The 20,594-nt window shown below is 41.1% G+C and overlaps 1 protein-coding gene across 4 annotated transcripts; it reads left to right on the top strand.

Moving 5' to 3' along the window:
• Nucleotides 1-721: 721 nt before the first annotated feature.
• C19H5orf34 (chromosome 19 C5orf34 homolog) lies at nucleotides 722-20,151 on the top strand. 4 transcript variants are annotated; one of them, XM_034523529.2, is made up of 13 exons: nucleotides 722-1,322; nucleotides 3,508-4,160; nucleotides 4,477-4,566; nucleotides 6,046-6,692; nucleotides 9,026-9,127; nucleotides 10,572-10,695; nucleotides 11,692-11,783; nucleotides 12,843-12,912; nucleotides 14,462-14,635; nucleotides 15,653-15,747; nucleotides 17,196-17,291; nucleotides 18,514-18,554; nucleotides 19,768-20,151. In XM_034523529.2, the coding sequence occupies exons 2-13, from the start codon at nucleotides 3,966-3,968 to the stop codon at nucleotides 19,962-19,964; spliced, it is 1,923 nt and encodes a 640-aa protein (XP_034379420.1). In that variant the 5' UTR covers nucleotides 722-1,322; nucleotides 3,508-3,965; the 3' UTR covers nucleotides 19,965-20,151. The 4 variants fall into 4 exon arrangements, with proteins under 4 accessions (XP_034379420.1, XP_076772303.1, XP_076772302.1 ...); XM_076916188.1 differs by having other exon boundaries at nucleotides 960-1,322; nucleotides 3,930-4,160; XM_076916187.1 differs by having other exon boundaries at nucleotides 960-1,394; nucleotides 3,930-4,160.
• Nucleotides 20,152-20,594: the final 443 nt, after the last annotated feature.

Genomic DNA, 20,594 nt, shown 5'->3' with positions numbered 1-20,594 from the left:
CTTCAAGTCTGGCTCCATCCATAATGACCTGGCCATACTACCTCAGGCCTCCTTCCTCCCTGGTCATGCTTCATCCTTCCCTTGGACTGCTTGGAGTTGTAACACAGAGCCTTGACCTTTGCTTGTACTTAGCAAGTACCTATTTAAAACTCCAGATTTGGAGCTATGGTCATAGGATAATATCCTTGTGGAGAGATGTGCCCACCCCTGCTCTGAGCTCATGGTCATACTGAGAGCAATATGGCAGCACAAGGAGGGATGCTTTACTACCAAGAGTGTCTTGTGGACACTGTCTATATTCTGGACGCCGTATTATTTTTGTTGGCAGTAAATGAGAAGTGGCTTACTGTTGGGCTCTGAGCCGGGCAAAGCCAGGAAGGTGGTGGAACATGTCTTTAATCCCAGCACTAGGGAAGTAGAGGCAGGCAGATCTCTGAGTTTGAGGCCAGCCTGGTCTACAGAGCTCCAGGACAGCCAGGTTTACACAGACCGTTTCCAAAACAAAAACCCCAAAACTGTAAATCTTCAGATTTTAGTGGAAATATTTTCTCAGACTATATTCTCTCATAGGTCGCTGTAATTTTAGCTTAGGAACACCCATAACTAATCGAATGATTATTTTGTCTTTCCAGTCATTTTCCAATCTCCATCCTGACCCCCCCGCCCCCCCATGAATCGGGCTAATCCGCAGAGTACATTGCTGACGTAGTAAGCATGTCTAACGACAATAAATTAAGAATTAGAAGACGTTTTCTGTCTTCGATTACTTTTAAAGAATTTAACTAACTAATTTAACTAACACCTATCCTTGTGTTAGTGTTGCCTGGTAGGGCAGAGGGCTGGCCTACAATCCTAATTCCCACCGAATCTCCGCGCTTCCGCACGGAGACTGAACACCCAATAGGTGGAGATCGCCCGGAAACCCCATCTTTTTCCGGTACTGCTCTTCGTAAAAGGCGGGACTTCCGGCTTCACTTTTCCGGAGCCAGCCCCTTCCTCTTGGTGCGGGAGGTTCAAACTGTTGCCTGGCTTTGTTGTTTTGCTTGTTTTGTTTTGGTTCTCCGGTCGCCGATGCTCCCCCAGAGGATTGGACTGGTGTTTCAATCGAAACACTTCTTGCGTCCATGTTTTTCCGTAGATATGATTCTTTTTCTTCATCAAGAAATATCTCTCGGTAGTTAATACATTACTGAGGGAACCGTGGAGAAGCAGTCGCCACCAGCACAGTTCCTGCCACTTGAGCAGAATAGAGATCGGTCAGAGGCCGTGGTTACCCTCCTTTCGAGGTGGAAAACAACTTGGCAGCCCGCAACGGCCAGCCGGTGAGTGTCAGAAGTTTGGCGGTGGTCTTATACAGTTTGTTTTGAAAACAGAGCCTTCAACATGCAGAACAGGTGAGGTTTTTCGTTACTCCCCCAGACCTAATGTATTGAATGGTGAGAGTGTAAACATGAAACAATGCAAAGCACCAGTTTGCTCTTAAAATACCAGGTAGAGCTATGCGTGTGTGCACATACATCTCTCCCTCTGTTAACGTGGTATTTGCTTATTGACATTGCAAGGATGTAAACAAAGCAGTTACTGTGGTCTTACTTGTGGGAAGTTACCTGTGACAGCAGTATAGAGATGCACTGAAGAGAGAAGAGATGGGAGAAAGATTAGCTTAGGACTGGCAAAGGGCCAAATTCAAGCGAGATTTAAAAAAAAAAAAAAAAAGCTAGTTACAGGAAGAGAGCGTCATGATGACAGGTGTCATTAACACATATTGTAAACCCAAGGGGAAGAATTTAAACATTTATTCTTCACATATTTGATGAAAGTGTATTTGCCTAACAGCTTTCTTCGCCTAATTCTATTTTAGGTTCCAGTGATTCATTTGTAAATAAGACAGGAGAGGTCCATTTTGTCTGAGTTTCTATCCTGGTGGGAGTTATTGATAGATATTGATAATGTCTATGAGGACAAAGGGTACGCTAGGCTAAGAATTATAGAGTAGCCGGGCAGTGGTGGTGCACGCCTTTAATCCCAGCACTTGGGAGGCAGAGGCAGGCAGATTTCTGAGTTCGAGGACAGCCTGGTCTACAGAGTGAGTGCCAGGACAGCCAGGACTGTACAGAGAAACCCTTGTCTCGAAAAACAAAACAAAACAAGACAAAACAAACAAACAAAAAAAAAGAATTATGGAGTAGTTTAATGTAGGTGATAAAGTTGTGCCTTTGTGAAAGCAGTTTTTGTGTTGAGACGTGAGTTCTGACAGAGTTTGTGGTATGATAAGCTAGACAGAGGGACCAGTTCGAAGATTCTGAGATGGAAAACACCTTCTTTCAAGAACAGTTTTTTTCCAGGACAGCCAAGGCTATACAGAGAAACTCTGTCTCAAAAAACCAACCCCCCCCCCCCCAAAAAAAAAAGAACAGTTTTTACAAAGCCAGTGTGATTAAAGTGATCTGAACAAGGGAATTAGGAATTTGGAGAGAGTGGCAGGCTAGCCTGTGTGGTCTCTGCAGGCGTGAGTGTGGGATTATTGATAGCATTCTATGTGCAAATGGCTACGGTTGATGGCTTCCAGCTAAAGAATGGATTTAGGGGATGCTGCAGAAGTCTGCTTTTGTTGGGAGTGCTTTTGTTGTAGTTTAATCAAATTACATCTCTCTATGGAACAAAGATGTAGAAGTCTATGCTGTTATCAGTAGCCTGAATTGTGGGTACCTTAGTTTGCATTTAAAAACCAAAAAAGGTGAGGATGAAGGTAACCATGTTTATTAAGGTAAGGTCTTGGAGAATCTGAAGACGTTAAGTGCACAACGACATTGATGTCCGTTGTGAATGGATGCCAGTGAATGGCAGAGGAGAAAGCCAGGTCGTAGCAGGATGAAGATTAGTAAGAGATGCTAGCAAGGAGGGGTTTACTGTGCTTTATGGATAGGAAATTGACATGAAGTTGAGAACAGTGTTTCGCTGTTGCTTTGGACAGATAAGACTGACTGGAAGGAGGGGATAATATAGAAGGAGATAGGGTTTGTGTTAGGAAAAATGTATTAACATTTCACAAGATTGACTGGGACCTTACGAGGTGGCTTTCAAAGTGCCTGCCACTGCCATGGGTATCTTCTCACTTAAACCTACGGCAGTCCTGTAACTTGCTCATTTTACAGACATCCCTAGGCATCTGCCTAGCAAATAGTGGAGTATTTGAAACTGTTACGCTTAAGGGAAAAGACCATGAAAAAATACAAATGCCAGAATACATCACTCCCCAGTCTGGCACTAAGGAAGTAGTTAATCCAGTCTCTTCAATTTATTCTCACTTCTTCAATTCAGTTTCTTACCCCCAAAACAACTGCTTTTACTATGCTTCCCATACCTACGTTTTGTGTGTATTAAAACTGATTTGCTATGTTTTTATTTATTTTATTTTTATTTATTATTATTATTGTATGTCTGTATGTATAATGTTTGAGTGCAGGCATGCACATGCTTTCTACAACTTTGTTCTCTTTTCCACAGTGAATCCCAGGGATACAATTCAGTTCATCAGGCCTGTATAGCAAGCATCTTCATGCGCTGAACCACCATGCCTGCCCAAATTGCTATGTTTTTCTTACCAAGTAATATTGGTTTATCTGCAATGAGATGCCGAGCATATCAGATACAAAATTAAACTTGAGGAACAGTAAACCACAAAACGTTTGTGATTTTGTGAACTGCCTGCGCCTTCCAGCTTATGTTTTGACTGTGTTTGAGTAAAGACCTAGAAGTTACTCAAGGCAATTTGTTAAGGAAGTTTATTTTAGATTCCAGAGATAAGAGGATCCACAGTTGCCTGTGTGTGTTGCCCTGTGTTCTTAGAAAATACATGTGTTTAGCTTGACGGAAACTCCTGGGCCTTAAGGAAGCTGCCTGTGCTGCTATGTCCCCATTTCCTGCAGTCCGTGCTGTGACTTGGGGTACACCCAGGCGTGGGAATGGCAGCTGAGGTGCGAATGGTACTCTATGAGGATGATTCGGTCCAAGTGAACTACGCTGATGGTTCCACACTGCAGCTCTCTCCTTGTGGCTCTGAATTTCTCTTTGAAAAGGCACCTCCTCCCTCAACACATCCTTTAGAACAACCGGAGAGAATTCGCCAACGAACACACTTTGTTATTAGCAATTATCGAGTAAGTAATATCACAAAAGTACACTTTTGTCTGTATCTATCTATCTGTCTATTTATTTCGAGACACAGTTTTTCTGTGTACCCCTGGTTGTTCTGGAACTCACTCTGTAGACCAGGCTGGCCTGGAACTCACAGAGATCCACCTGCCTCTGCCTCCCAAGTGCTTCAACTAAAGGCGTGCGCCCCCACCACCCGGCTAAAAGTGTTCTTTTTAATACTGAGCAGTGGCTGGAGCTGCTCGGATGTGAAGGGAGCTAAGGCACTGGACTTTTGTCATTCTGAACTGATTTTCAAATATTCTACATTTCTTTTTGTAGGAGCAACTACAGCGAGCCCTCGATTTTCGAAACTCTTCAGCTACGTGCCCTTTTTTATCTGAAAGCATCATACCTTCTGAAAGGAAAAAGGTGATTTTTGTCTAAAACCACATTTTTATGAGTAATGTTTGAGTACAGGTTAATTAAACAGATGGTTTAGCACTTAGAAATAAGCACATGCAATAGGGTGTACAGGCCTCTGTGTTCACCAGACTAAGGAGTGTAGACGTTACATGTTTCAGCTCCTCGATATTTATAGTCAAGGATTATAGCATTTCAGATTTGTGACTTTTTTTATCCTCATGTCTCAATACAAGCATCATACAAACTTTAGTAAACTGTGTGCTTGCTATGTGTAATAAGATATGACCCTAGTGTGCTGGTGCTGGTGCTGGTGCTGAGAACTCGTGAGTGCATTAGTCCTTTGTGGACCTTAGTGTCTTCGTGATCCAATTTCCTCTCAGCAGCGCCACCAGCTGAAGGCCACACCCTTAACACTACACCTTTGTGGAGGACCCCTCATATCCACACCTTAGCAGGCAGAGGAGCCATAAGATATTCGAAGCTATCACGTACTCCACAGGGCTTTTTCCCAGTGTCTCTTGAAGAACTTCATTCATTGAAATGGTGTGATTTGCCACTGATGCTGTAGTGTGGCCACGGGACTGTGACTCGAGTTTCCCTGACTCTCCTTACACAGGTTAACCATTAGTCACTGCCCCTAAGATGAGTAATCTGACATGGATGGATCTGTAAAGAGGCTCTCTTGACAACAGCTTTAGTAAAGTTAAAGTTAATAAAAATAGGAGTTGTAGTATTGAACTATATACAATAATTGATCACAATACTGTGGTGTACACTAAGGTTGATTTCTTGTATGAAAAAGCATATAGAGACAGTTAACTATTTTAAGTGTGCTGTAAGGTCAGCTTACTTTTGAGTATTTGAATTGTTTGAAATGACTTTTAAAGCCACCTAGAATGTATTTTAGGTCACGGTATGCTGGCTGCCTTCTAGGGCAGGTGCTTCATGTGACTTTTTAGTTCATCTGGTAATTCTAAAGCCACTCTCAGCAATAATTCTCACCTTTCTCTGATCTCTCATGACAGTTTAAAAATGCTGCATTTATTTTGGTGTTCTCTGTGTTGTCGTCTCCGTGACTTTGACAATAGTTTCATAGCGTGTACGTTCCAACTGCTTTTATATAACAGCCCAGGCTCTCCTTCACCCCCTCAGGGCTGCTCTTTTCCAGATTAGGTTTTTGTGATGAGTAGTCTGCAAATCCATCTCTCCTTAACTCATTGAACATTTTAAATCAAAGTAAGTTTAGCACTAATCTTCTTTCCGCACGCGCTCGTGAGTGTGTGTGTGTTTCTAAAAGAAATACTGTTAGCATCCAATATTGTCTGTGAAACCATACATTGACTCCAGTCCTCATTTTCTAGGTAGTAAACACACAAGTATGAAAACTCTTCCTTACTCTCTTACATAATACTTTTAATATCAAAAGTATGGAAAAATTTGAACATTGACAGAAAATATTATAGTTTTTTTTTCTTCTCAATTCAGCATATCTTCATTGATTTCTCGGAAGTAGAATGGCCCAGCTTTGACAGAGATGACTGCACCACGTCCTCAGAGAGTGGCGTAGTAAAGATATCATCCGTGGATGGACGCGCATACCTTTGCCTGCCCAGATCTCAGCATGAATTTACAGTCCATTTTTTGTGTAAAGTGAGCCAGAGGCCAGATTTATCTGGAATACTACCCGAAACAAAGAATCACGTCCCAAAAGATAAACTAGTTGGAAAGACCAGCAGAGTCTACAGGTGTGGAAGTTTATCAGGACAAAGATTGAGGAATAAAGAAAACGAACCTCATTACCAGATCTTGAAATCTAAAAATGTTTCGACAAACATAGGTCTTGTGAATGAAACTGAGGAGGGGGAGGAGCTGCCTTCCCCGGGCACAAAGCACCGATGTGTACACGCGTGGGTAAAGCAGGCTTGGTCTGTTGCCTCCTGTCCAGAGCAGTGGAGGTACCCTCTGTCTTTAGCACTTCGATTTTATAACAAAGTTCCTGTTGCATCTAAAGTTGACGCAGACTTTCCTGTGAGTAGCACTGTGACTTCTGACAATCCTGAAGAAAGAGGACAAGAGGTTTCTGTCCTTCCCAGGGCCCTGTCACTCAGCTGCCCTGCCCCGCACACGCACAGGTAAAACAAGAATGGTTTGCTACAGAGAGCGAGGCTTAGGAGAACTTGTCTTTACCCTAAGCATCATTTGGCTTTGGTTTTGATTTTGGTTTTCTGAGACAAGGTCTCACTAAGTAACCTTGACCGCTAATTCAGAGACCCTCCTGCCTCTGCCTCCCAGAAAGTGCTGGGGTAAAGGCGTGCGCCACCACACCCAGCCACGTCCGCTGCTCTTCTTACGCTCGTTTACTTAACTGAAATCTTTAATTGTAAAGGATATTAAATCATTTCTCTAGCAAAGATGCTGACATTTTCTACTCTCTGTGTGGGAGAAGTGTTTGGGGAAGGTTAACTTCATCAAGTGCGATACAGGGCAAACCAAACCTGAATCGCTCCTTAGTGTGGAGTAGCTCATGAAGGTCACTGTCCCTAGAAGGCTCATTGAAGTATGGAGGAGCAGGAGCCTGCTCAGAGCCCTCTGGGAGAAAGCCAAGACGGGGGTCTATGTCTGGTCACTGGAGCCCACGACCCCGGCTAGAGCATGCACCTACAGAGGTTTGATTATGGCTTCTTCCTTTGATATCCGCCCCAAGGCTATCCATTTTTTAGTTAACTGACTAAAGGTTTGTCTTTTTTCAAAAGGGTTCAGTATATAGAGACCTCTTCATGGCTAGGTCAAGAACTTACTTTCATTCAACGATGAATGATCTAATACTTAAAAATTTGCAACATGAACTTCATATAAATAATTCAGTAACTTTTTTTGTAAAGTAGCTTACTGTGAGATACTGGTGTGCTTATATATTGGGTGTAGGAACCCTGTTAAAAAAATTACTGTGATCTTTTGTAGAGGAACTTGAGATCCAGAAATGATAAAGAATTCAAGCAACTCACATCACTAGCACTTGTAGAATTGAAATTTGATCCTAGGTTGTCTCTGTGTACACAGTTTTACTTAAAATATTGGACTAGTTTTTGAGTTTGCCATAAATATGTAGTTAAAACTGGAAATTCCAGGATTATAAATATGTGACAGAAGAGATTTTATGCTCCTAAATTATGTGTTTCTTTGACTGGATTTAGGTTGAAGTCCATGTTCCTTAACGGTTCATCAGGTTTTCCATGATGTGGTTGCCTCCTTCTCAATAGTTCTCATCCCTGCTATCTTTCCTGTCTTCGACTTCCCCTGTGCTTACTGGACTTGTGCTCTCTCGAGCTCTCCTTCCCTTCTGCTCGCCCTTGTTCTTTGCTACATTGGGAGCATCACACACACACACACACACACACACACACACACACATTGTAATTATTATTTAAAAATGGCCACCGATCAAGCCGACTGTCTAGGCTGCAGTGTCTCTGCCTAGATCAGAAGCCATGTTCCGAGGCCATGAGGCCACGTGCACGCTGCAGCTAGAAATGGCCAGCCACAAACACCAGCCCTGCCACCCACGAGATGCCAGCATGGGAGATTGGCAGAGCCATCCCCCACGCTGTCTCTACAAGGCTGGGTTGGGCATTGCCCAGACCATCCTGCCACATCCATGCTGGCCCAGTAGGAAGATGAGACTCTAATGCTTAAATTATCCAAAGGCTTTATATATTTGTTAATGATCAATAACAAGATGCCCATACAATCAGAGGTGTAACCCAATACCCAACCTAGATATACCAACTACCTTTGACTGCTACAGACAAGGGAACATCAGCCTCCATGTCACCCTCTCTCGTTCTCCTCTCCTCCCAGCTCCGCTTCTTCTCCTCCTTTACTCCTCCCACCTTAGCTCCTCCCACCTTAGCTCCTCCCACCTTAGCTCCTCCTACACACACACTCTCCTTCCCTTGTCTCAGTTTAAGCCTTCCTCTATGGGGTGCTCGGCTCACTGACTGTTGATAAGTTAGGTCTCATTCATGTCCCTGGCACTCACTGGCTCCCTCTCTTTAGACTTGGTGATTACTGTTTTACTACACTGTCACATGGAAGTCTCCAGTGGGGACAGAAAACATACCTGCTTTGGGGGAAATTAACTTCTCAGTGTATAGAGCATAATGCTGGTGTACTGTAGATATCTCAGTGGGGATTTGTTGTTTGAATTTGGGTTCAGTTTTAAAGATTAGGAAAAATTTAATTGTATAGCGTGCAGAGATCCATTAATTAGATTACCGAGAACTACTGTAAAGATACGTGGCGAAGCAGGACTTGCTCTGAAGTGTCTCTAGCGTTCATTGCATTGTGTGTTCTTTGGTCTGGTGAGTGAGGCAGGGAGCGGCACCATGACGGCACTGTTTTGTTGACTTTTAGCGGCAGTTATTTTGAACAAGCAGAGTTAGTTCTCATAGTTTACTTTTCACAGGTGGAACTTCTGTGACTCACTTTTACAGAGACAGTCTGATGCAGAAGAGTATTCCTATCCTGAGCTTGTGAAGGTGGTGTGGCACAGGGGTGTTACATACAGGTAAAGCTCCTCCCCATGTTACACCAGGAGGTTTGTTTGTTTCTTTTTTTTTTTTTTTTAGTTTTACGATTAATTTATGTATATGAGTACACAGTAGCTGTCTTCAGAAACACCAGAAGAGGGCATCAGATCCCATTACAGCATTACAGATGATTGTGAGCCATGTGGTTGTTGGGAATTGAACTCAGGACCTCTGGAAGAGCAGTCAGAGCTCTTAACCGCTGAGCCATCTCTCCAGCCCATTTGTTTCTTAACTCACAGTGGGAATGGGACTATCCTTGCAAACCGACTCTTATAAACAGATAATTTTGCTGGGTCAACTGGACCGCTGTGTTTGTCTTTACTTTTATAGGTCACAAAACTAATTTTATTAGTATGCACAGAGGTCTTATGGGCTAGTGTTAGCCAACTTTACAAGACTACATGGCAGCTACAAAGCCACTGAGATTCAGTCTCGCTATGAATGGAATGTACCAGAGGCTTAGGGTATCCTCTGGACCTGAGAAGGTCTAGTTGTGTTACCTAGTGAGCATCTTATCAGCCTAAGGGTGATTCGTTCAAAGAAAGTCATTCCTTTCCTGGCTGTTCAGGGGCCTGCTCTACTCCACTGCATTCTCCCTTCCCCACAGCAGAGTTACTGTCCAGTGTCAGGATAGTGTTGGCCAGATATAGTCTTCTTCCCATGACTAATGCTGAAAAGCATACCTGATGGGTTTTGGTTGCCAGAGGCTTTCTCCTGTCTTGTATGAAGGCCCACACGCTCTGACAGCATGTTTTCCTAAGCTGCATTTATTTTTTATTGGGGGTGGCAACACATGGTGCTATAGCATGCATGTGGAGGTCAGAGGACAACCTCTCCTTCCACTCTGTGGGTCCCAGGGATTGAACCAGGTCCTCAGGCTTGCCAGCAAGTGCTTTTAACTGCTGAGCCATCTCAACAGCCCCGACAGGATATGAAAGACATATCTTGTATATCTGTTCCAATAAAAGTAATTTCCAATAAAAAATAATTCTCAGTAATTATATAAGGAATGCTTTGTTTATACCTGGCTGCCACATGTGTCACGTCTTACGTGGAGAGTTAATCTCATCCATCAGGTACTAATTACACCAGTTATATTTATTGAAGAATAATCTTATTTTCAGAACTTAGAAGTGTGGTATTTAACTTCTATGTATCAACATTGCTTTGGTGACTCTTTATGTACTAGTCGCTCTGGTTGGCACTGGGATATAAAGACAAGATTTTGAATTCTAGAAGCTCTGAGCTTAGTTGTTGATATAAACACGTAAGGCACTTCGTTTGTTCTGTTTCTCTTTGGTTCAGAGTTACCCATATCTCTGGTTTTGTTTGATTTGTTTGGGGTTTTATTGTCTTAATGGTTGCTTTCTTGTATGCATTAGTCTTAATTAGAACAACAAAACAATTATTTCTCTACCTTAGGCTTACCCATAAAAATGTAAACTCAATAGAGATTTTTCCTGGAGATGGATCAGTTTTAAAGTCAGAAGGGGCTCATTTTGGTAACTATTTTACTTATTATCCAAGTCAAGAAGACTCAGAAAAGGTAAGCTAACTATGGAAATTCAAGGTTTTTGATACAAAGCTCTTCTTATAGTCTGGGAAATTTGCTGTCTATATAACTTACTCCCCCCTGCTCCAGGGAGTAGGCGGCAGGGAACTGGACAAAAGGCAGTGCTTACATAGGACTTCTTGAGGGGTGGAGCTTTTGAGGGCAGACATTTGCAATTTGAGGATTGGTAGGATTTTAAGTCCTGAGCATGTGGAACTCAGGGATTGGTGGAGCTTTCTGCTCAGAGATTGTTGGTTTTTTTTTTTTTTTTTTTTTTTTTTTTTTTTTTTTTTTTTTTTTCCAACCCTTTTTCCCTGCATCTGGCCCATGGATTATGGTAGGAAGTCCTTCCTGACTACAGCCTGGTTTTGCTGAGGCACTATCTCTGTGGGGCTGCTGGGAGCTGAGGGGATGGGGCTGGAGGTGCTGCCACTTTGGGACAGCCCCTGCAGTGGTGTTTCATGATGGCAGTGGGCTGAGGCAGAAAAGGTGTCACCACCTTGGACAGCTTGTAAGGGCAGCTCCTACTGAGGCAGGAAATGAGATGGACCACAATAGACAGCACCTGCAGTGAAGGCCGAAGGCTGAGGAGATGTTGTGCTGTATTTACCACATCCTATGACAGCTGTGGGCTAGGGCAGGAAGAAGGGGCCAGCCTCAGCTTCTGCAGCCACTTAGGGACTACAGTCCTTACTGGGAGATAGGAGCAGGACAGGAGAGTCGGTCCCTCACCTGGCATCCTTAAAGTCACATCTCTGTCTGCCCTGCTCAGCCATTGGCTGCCGGCAACTTTATTGTCCAATCAGAAGCAACTGGGGGCAGGGTCCCTCAGTGTCAGAATCTTATGTAAACAATTTTGGGGACCCAAATTGACATAATACAAACAGCCATGGTATATATATGCATACCTCAAGGAAAACATAGTTAAGTAATAAGGGTCAGATTTATTGAGCTTTTCTGTTTGTTTGTTTGCTTGTTTTAAACTTTCAGAGAGAAGAGAAAACTTATTCCGTAAATAACCTTCCTCCAGACAGACCAGGAAATCTCTTCTCTGTACGGTCTCTGATTAAACAGGCTACCAGGTGAGTTATGACATTCATCTGACCAAAAAAATCATACATCTGGATACCTCGATGTGTTTCCTCTGGTTAAGGGTAAGATTCAGACTCTGTGGTACAATGGAAATATGTGTCGTCGCTACAAATCTGACAAGTTTTCTGGTCTCATCATTTAAAAACAATGATCTATGCATTTCTGGCTTTGAAATTTAAGTATGGAGAAACTTCCATATAGGAAGTAAGCAGGTCCTGAGAAGGACTGGAATGTGTTCTCTGGGTCAGTAGAGTGTCCCTTATGGTCGCTACAATCAAGGTGAAGATTTGAAGATACATTTGAAATTTTGCTGCTTTCTTATTTCAGAGTAATGAAGCTTTATGAGAGTGTGCTACAGATAAAGAGTGGGTTGGTTCTTTATCTCACCTCTTTTTAAATCCTTTTGATTAAGAAAGCACAATAATGAATTCAATAATTTGTTTTTATGAAGTTATCTGTAAACAATTTCCAAATCGATTAGCAGGCTCAGAAATGACTGTTTCATTTCCTACATATGGTTGACCACTTCATTTGCCATCTTTAGACTACACTAAGTCTTCAGGCATGTGACTGTCACCTCATTAGAACATCTGAGAAGCAAGAAGGCTCGGCTGTGGAAGGCACTTGTTGTGTAAGCCGAGTAGTCTGAGTTTGACCTGTTAAAGCCACATGAAGGTGGAAAGAGAATGAAATCCACAGTTTCCTCGGACCTTTACACACACGCCATGATACACGTGCCTGCGCACTCACACACGGCAGTGCACACACACACAACTAACTAACTAATGTAAACAATTTTCCTATAGAGTTTCTTTGTTGCTAAAAGGCTAAGGAGTAGCCTTAGCTGGCTATGTTTAGGGCAGAAGGCAGTGATGGTGAGTTCCTATTCAGGAACTTAATACTTTCTGGGAAAGTGAGATACCGTAGTCATCTAAACTGTAACAAGGCATTCAGGATGTTGCTAAAACATTGTACCACAGAACCGGGTGTTTGGAAATACTGGAAAATGTCAATACAAACATTTAGGGAATATTTTTTCATGTTCACAGAATTCTTCAACATTGTGCCAAGATAAGACTTTCACTAAGCCACAACTACCGTGTATGCTGCTGGGAAACGGTATGTTAAAAGCAAGACTGTTAGTTGTTTTCTTGTTTAGATTAATACTCGCACATTCAAACTGCTTTCATGTAAGTCATGTGAGAAATTCTTTGTAAATTTGTTTTTTCAAGAAAATACCTACCTTGAGCCAGGTAGAGTGGTGCACACCTTTTGTTCCTATACTTGGAAAACAGAGGAAGACAGATCTCTTGAGTTCAAGGCCAGCCTGGTCTACAAATGAGTTCCAGGATAGCCTGGGCTACACAGAGGAACCCTGGCTTAGTTGGGGTTTCTATTGCTTCGATGAAACACAATGACCAAACACAACCTGGGAAGGACAGGGTTTATTCCATTCACAGTTCCATATAACATTCATCATCAAAGGCAGTGAGGACAGGAACTCAAGCAGGGCAGGGAGCAGAAGGCCATGGAAAAGCCCTGCTTACTGGATTGCTCATCATGGTTTGCCCAGCCTGCTTTCTTATAGAACCCAGGGCTGCCTGCCCAGGGATGGCCTCACCCACAGTGGGCTGGGCCCTCCCACATCTTTCACTAATTAAGAAAAAGTACATTTTCTCCATTGAGGTTCCCTTCTCTCCGATCAGTCTAGCTTGTGTCAAGTTAACATAAAACCAGCTAGCATAAACCCTCTCAGAAAACTTAGAAACAAAGAAAGAAGAAAGGGAAGGGGGTAGAGAGGGAGGGAAGGAAGAATACCTACCTCGTAGACAGATTGAGAAATCCGGCTTCTACTGTGTGCATTTTTCAAGTCCCAGGCATGGCAGATGTAGGCCAATACTCTCACTCAGGCACACCCTTTGCCCCTGTGCTGTCCTTTCAGTGTCATAGATACTTTATCTACATAAGCTCTCACCCCCACCATGTAGGGATTTGAACCTGGCTTAGAACACGACAGTCATACACTCTTATCACAGAGCTGTACGAGCTCCTCCCACTCCTCCCTCTTTGGCTTTTTTGATACAGAATATTGATATGTAGCCCTGGCTGGCCTTGAGCTCACTACATAGCCCAGGCTGGCTTCAAACTTTAAGATCCTCCTGCCTTAGCCTGCCAAGTGCTGGGATTACAGTTGTACGCCACCGTGCTCATCTGATTGCTTCTTTGTTTTCATGAGGAGGGAGAGATGGGAATTGATTGAATTTGAGTTTGTGTAAAAGCATTGTCAGTTCAAACCATAATAGTATATTTTACGTTTTTATAAATGTAGAAGTAAATTCATTAATCCTGCCTTAGAGGAAATGATTCTCAGACATTGATTTCTAAATCCATACTAATTTGATTATACACCTTTATGCTATTATAGTTCATAATTTTTGCCTGTGTAAAGTTCATAGCAGAATGGTAGCTTACAGAGATATAAGAACTTAATCTTATTAGGTAGACAGTTTGGATGTGCAATTGTTGAAAAAATAAAATATGGGTAAGAGTTTTGTAGTACTCAACTTCTGAATAAGACTCTTGAGTTGCTTCAGAGTTCATTAATAATTGCCGAAAACCTTTTCATGGAAAACTCTGTCTTATGCTACCTTTGTTGACTTGGTTTTAGGCACCTGGAGTAAACGTTAGCAATATCCTGCCTGTGCTTCTGAAGGAATCGCTCATCCCAAGCGTGGGGAGATTCCTTGCCTACTCTGATGACAAAGTTCATGCTGTCTTTTTGGATGGTGTCACACTAACACTGAATTGGGATCTCAGCTCCCTTGCTGGAAAGAGACAACAAGTGAGTCTGCCTGGATCCCCAGCCTTCCTAACACTGCGGTCCTTTAGTGCAGTTCCTCACGGTGTGCGGACCCCTAACCATAACATTACTTTTGTTGCTGCTTCATAACTATAATTATGAATTATTCATATAAGCTCTGACTCGAATCATAATGTAGATACCTGATATGCAGGATGTCTGATAGGCGACCCCTGTCACAACGCACAGGTGGAGAACTGTCGCCTAAGACTGAAATCCAGTTGTTTCACTCAGCAAAATTTGTTATACAGCATTTGCAATTGTCACCTATAAGACACCATGTTGGTATTAAATAATTGCATGCATTATATATCATTAATATCAAGATAAGCATCTCCTCATATTATTTCTTTGTTACAAAAACACACAAGAGCCTATAGTCTAGATTTTTTTCGAGCATAATGCATTATTCTTAGCTATGGTGTATCATTTACAGCCTAAGTATATCGTGATTGGTGACTTATCTACAGTCAACAGAACACAAACAGTACTACATTGTCTCAAATTATCATATCTTTAGTTCTTTTCTGTGTATTTATGTGTACCTGTGTGAGTTTATGTGCAGTGTGCATGGGTGAGCGCTTGGGCTCAAAAGAGGGGATGGAATCACTAGAACTGGGGCACAGGCAAGCGTGAGCCACTGTTTGAGTGCTAGGGGGTCAAACTTTTTAAATTTAAAATCTTGCCAAAATGTTTTAGGAAGCTCAGTGAATTCCCTAGCAAAAACTAGACAAGTATAACAAATAAAAAATATGACAAATTTTGTGTCTGTGTCTGTGTATACACATTGTAACAAGAAAGATCGGCATTCTTATTTTCTGATAACTATCTGCGTGGGTGATGACTTAAACATACCACAAGCCATTTAAAGTACAGTCTTTAAATTCTCAAAATAAAATTTGAATGATTCATCTACTCCTTTATTTTTTAATAGGTTACTAATGCTTTAGTTTTTACTTTTAGAATGATAAAACTTGCCTCTTCTTTTTGCTTCTTAAGGGGGATCAAGGTCTCAGCTTAGGTTGGTGCAGATTAACTTTTCCAGACGGAGAGGATCAATTACTTCAAACTGAGCATCCTGGAGTGTATGAGAGGTATGGAAGAGCAGTTTTATCTTCATGTTTTAACTATTGGAGTGTAAATAAAATTTAAATCTTATATGCAGTTTTAGTTTTTCTAGATTTCATAGTGTTCAGGTATACTGAAATTTAACATAATGAAGTAAATCAAATCAGCTTTAAACATTTGTTTGCACGCAAGTGATTTTTTCAAAATAGTATGTGTCTAACATGACTTGCCATGGAGAGTAGAATGTGATCAGTTGTGTTGGCCAGTTATTCTAAGTCCTTAACGAAACTGAAAGAAAGGTAGTTTACAAATGACCACAAGTGAAGTTGCATCTTTTCTGTGATGGTTAAAAACTAGCTGATGGTTATTCTTGAATGAGATGAAGCTTAAACTGAGTTTTTAGGAATATAACCCTTCAGTTAACGTAGCTCACGGTTAGTCGCAGGGCCTGTATCTGTAGGAGTCCTGACATGACAGCAGCCTGACCTGTCAGTGCCCACACACTGCTTGTTTAACATCTTGAATTTGTTTTTCTGTTGGATGGCCTTATTTGGTCCAAATCTTCCAGCATTTAGTTGCTGTTTTAAACAATTTCTCTCAAGAAGATAGCATGTCTAGCAAATGTTTTAATGATTGTTCTGTTCTGTCACTTGAGATCATTCCATTTTTAAACTTGTTTCATTAAGTTACATTTCATCATATGCGTGTGTGTGTGTGTGTGTGTGTGTGTGTGTGTGTGTGTGTGTAGATATGTGTGTACTTGTATATACGTCTATATGCTCTAATGGGCATTTCCAAGTTTAAATTTAGTAAGCAAATCCTTCTATAGACTATGTAAATATATTTTCATAATAAGCTTAAGGAATTTCACTTTACTTTGAAAAACTAAAAGGAAAAAGTTAAGACGTTTGCTTACATTTGAGTTTTAAATGAAGTGCAATTATTCCTTTTGTGTTTTAATTTAGAGGTTTTCTTTATAATATAAATAATAAGTAAAATTATTTTGCTCTTTATGAATAATGTAAAAAAGATTGCCTCATCTGAGTCTAGTGAATACAATTAAAGAAATTTTACTGCCTCATTTAAAACTTTTATCTTTTTTTTCCTAAACTGTCGTATTGATTTCTTCATTCCTTATGTACTCGTAGAGAATATACAACTTTAGGCTAGGAGTTTAGCTGGATAGTTAGGAGTTTAGATAGAGCATTTCCTCAGCATAGACCAGATCTGGTTCCATCCCCAGCATACACGGTTGGAGAAAAATTAATAATAAAAACAATTAAAACCAGGTGTGGTGACACACCCTGTAATTCCAACACATGTCATTCAACACAGAAGTTTAAGGTCATTTTTGACTACGTAGTAAGTTAGAACCCAAGTATTGTTTTATGATAATTCATTTTTATTACCATACATATTAATTATATAAATTAACAGGCTTTCCTATCAAATGTTTGTAATATGTTCTTTCCAGATATGTGGCATCAGTAATATCGTGGTGCAGAAGACTAACGCAAACTCGTCCAAGACAGGGGTCCACACATGTCTCACCTGCTCTCAAAGAAAACTGGTATTTATATTTCCTGTGAACTTCACCTGTGAATTCGAGCCAATACTTAAAAATTAGCATGGTCGTTTGAATAAGAAATGCCCACATAGGTTCATATATTGACTGCTCAGTTACCAGGGAGTAGCACTGTTTGAAAGGATCAGAAGGATTGACGTGTGGCCTTGTTGGAGGAAGTGTGTCACTAGGGCATAGATGTTGAGGTTTCAATCTGTCTATGGATCAGTGTCATGTTCCCTGCCATGATGACAATGGATTGAGCCTCTGAAACTATAAGGAAGCCCCCAGTTAAATGCTTTGTTTCTTGAGACTTCCCTTGGCCATGGTGTCTCTTCACAGCAACAGAACAGTGACCAAGACACAAGGGCTGCAAAGATGGTTCAGTAGGTAAAGGTTTGCTGCTTAGGCTCAGGGCCCAAGTTCAGTCCTTAGAACCCCGTGTAAAGCCAGAGTTATCCTCTGACTACACATGCACGCTGGCATGCACGGGCGCATACACAGTGAGTAAATGTAAAAACAGTATTTTTAAAGTAGCAAATGGGAAAACCTGGAGCTTTTTTTTAACCCAAAAAGCCTTGTGGCTTTAAACATATTCAACTCGTAAAATGTTTGTAGTAATAGAAGCTTGACAATAACTTGCTTCTAAAAAATGGTTTTTTATCTGATGTACACACCTTTAGTCCCAGCACTTGGAAGGCAGAGGCAGACAAGTCTCTATGAGTTTGAGGCTAGCCTGGTCTATATAAAGGGTTCCAGGTCAGCCTCAGTAAGACCTGTCTCAAACAAAAGTGGCAGTGCAGCTGATGACAGCAACCAGGTGAAGGTTGTGAGGGACAGCTTCACCCCCAGGCTTCTCCCCCATCCTCTGTCTCATCCAAGAGCTCCCATTGAGTGTGCTTTGAAGGGAAAAGTGAGATCACACAGAAAGTAGCTCTCTAAATTGTATTTCAGTATTTTTTCTACCTTACCATCATTAGCCCATTGATACAACGTCTTAGTAACTTAAATAATGAATTGTTTTTAGACAATGCCCTTACTAATTTTTCAGAGGTAGCCAAGTTGTGGTATTTGTATAGTGTTCTGACTTGGGGAAGACAAGGTATGACATTCACATTAGGGGCTCTGCTGCAGGTTTCTCTTCAGTCCTCTTGCCTGTTGATCTGCTGCCTCTTTCTGCATCTGTGGTAAGAGCTTATATTCCCTTGTCGTCCTTTACGTTCCATAGGTCTGTTGCTTCTGAGCTTGAGAAAATACAGAAATTTAACTGTATCCTTTTACAACAGTGTATTATCCTTCAGAAATATCCCGATCCGGTCAGGGCTGAGTAAGGACTGAGCTCTGTGACTGTGGTCCATACGTATGTGTTGCTGAGTTCATTGTCAGATGATATCTAAGATATGTTCTTGTCAGGTTAACATTTATACTTTTATGTTTGAATTGGGTAAGGATTGGTGAGCTAGGGTTAAAGTCTCTTTTGGAGACATTTTCTCTTCTATGTAATTATAATTTAAATTATAGCTGTTGGAAATATATCTGTAACTTTATTATGAACCCTTTCATCTGAATTTATTTTGTCATTTTATTTTCTGTAATTTCACTGTTGTGTGACTTTTCCTGGGGAGATATTATCCTACATTTATTCACCCCATATAGAGGACCAACAATAGACCAAAGAGACAATTCTGCCCAAGTCGAGCATAGTGAACTAATGAATTTCCTAGGATTACTTAAAGGAGTATGGTTGAGGGGATCTTTACAGAAGCATGATGACTCAATGGCAGCTATCCCCTAAAAGCTGAGGATATCTGACACCTCATAAAACTACATCTCAGGAGTTCTCTGAACAACCTACAAGTAGTTCACCTACTCAAAGTCATCTCTCGCCACCAACTGTTAGTGTTTATATGGCCTTGGCAAGGGACCTTATAAATTTTGTAACTTTTAGGAGCTTACTGAGCCTTGTAAGATTCATATACTTCCTGGGCAGTGTGTGTTTTACCTACTTCTGAGTCTTGTAAGTACCCTCTTCCCCTCTAGGAAGGACTGTTTCAATTGGGGAAAAATAGTTATATAACCTTACCCAAATAATAAATTAGCTCTGTAAGAAAAGTCAAATTTTCTTTTATTCTAGATCTTTAATTTAAAAATGCATTACATTCATTGTTTATAACTCTATCATCCCCTTTCCCTTTTTATTTTCTTAACAAACGTAGGTTAAGAAATATTACCGAGGTTTTCTTTCCTTTCCTACTAAACTGCCATCCAGACACACATAGTTTCCCACTTTGCCTGCACTATGACTGGTTTCCTCATCTGTAAGGGTTAGACTCCATAAACTCTGAAATCCCAATGCTATCATGAATTCAATAGATATCTTTTGCAACTGAGAAATATTATTTTCATACCAAAGCCAAGCTTTCTAAAACTCAAATCATGTAATGAAAAATGTGGGGGAAAGCACCTTAACTAAGTCATTCAGGGCTGCTGGAAAACAGTGGTGTCCTTGACCCGACGTCTAGCAAGAAGAGTGAACAGTGTTCTTCTGATCACTATAAATCAGGATCTTCAGAAACCTTGCTAGAAGCAACTAATGAAGAGAGTGTATCAGTAGCATTGAAAAGAACTTCTGAAATCCTTCAAGATATTGACTATCTTCTGTCACTCTCTAGAAAGTGAAAAATGGAAGTATTACAAAGTCTTAAGGATGTTTCAAATTACTAATATGGAATTGCTACAAACCGAAGAAATTGCAAATGTTACTTGTACAGAACTGATTTCACTTTGATTATATCTTGCTCAGATTGTAAATTTTAGTGTTTCTGTGTCTATATATTTTTAAAATAAAGAACAGTTTTGAAATTTTGACTAGTCCATTTCTTACATCAAATGTATAAGAAGAAAGTTATATGTTTTTTTATCTTGTGAAGTTAATTTCCAGTTTTCTCTATTAATGTGCAGAATTGTCCCTTGGGCCATTTACTATTTAATCTCTCCAGTAGAGCTAGCATAGCAGACTTTCTTCCTTCTCTTCCCAGCTCTGGTCTCACCACTGTCAAGAACGGAGTGCATAGACAATGGGGATGGTGATTCAAACAAAGAGTCAATTCCAGGGAGAGTTATAAAAGTAACTTTTATTCACTTGGAAGGCTCAGTGCTGAGTATGCTCACCCTTTCTAGTTCTTTCTGAACTCTGGCTGGCTGGTTCAACTCAGCGTTCTGGCTCAAACTCCTCTCTAAGCTGACTGACTCAATCTGGCTTTTCTCTCAGCCTCTTACTGAATTGCTCTGCTTGGCCTCAAACTAATC

Source organism: Arvicanthis niloticus, chromosome 19 (genome assembly GCF_011762505.2).
Source record: "Arvicanthis niloticus isolate mArvNil1 chromosome 19, mArvNil1.pat.X, whole genome shotgun sequence".
Classification (NCBI taxonomy): Eukaryota; Metazoa; Chordata; class Mammalia; order Rodentia; family Muridae; genus Arvicanthis; species Arvicanthis niloticus.
The sequence above is the reverse complement of the archived record's forward strand: the minus strand, read 5'-3'. Positions and strand labels throughout refer to the sequence as shown.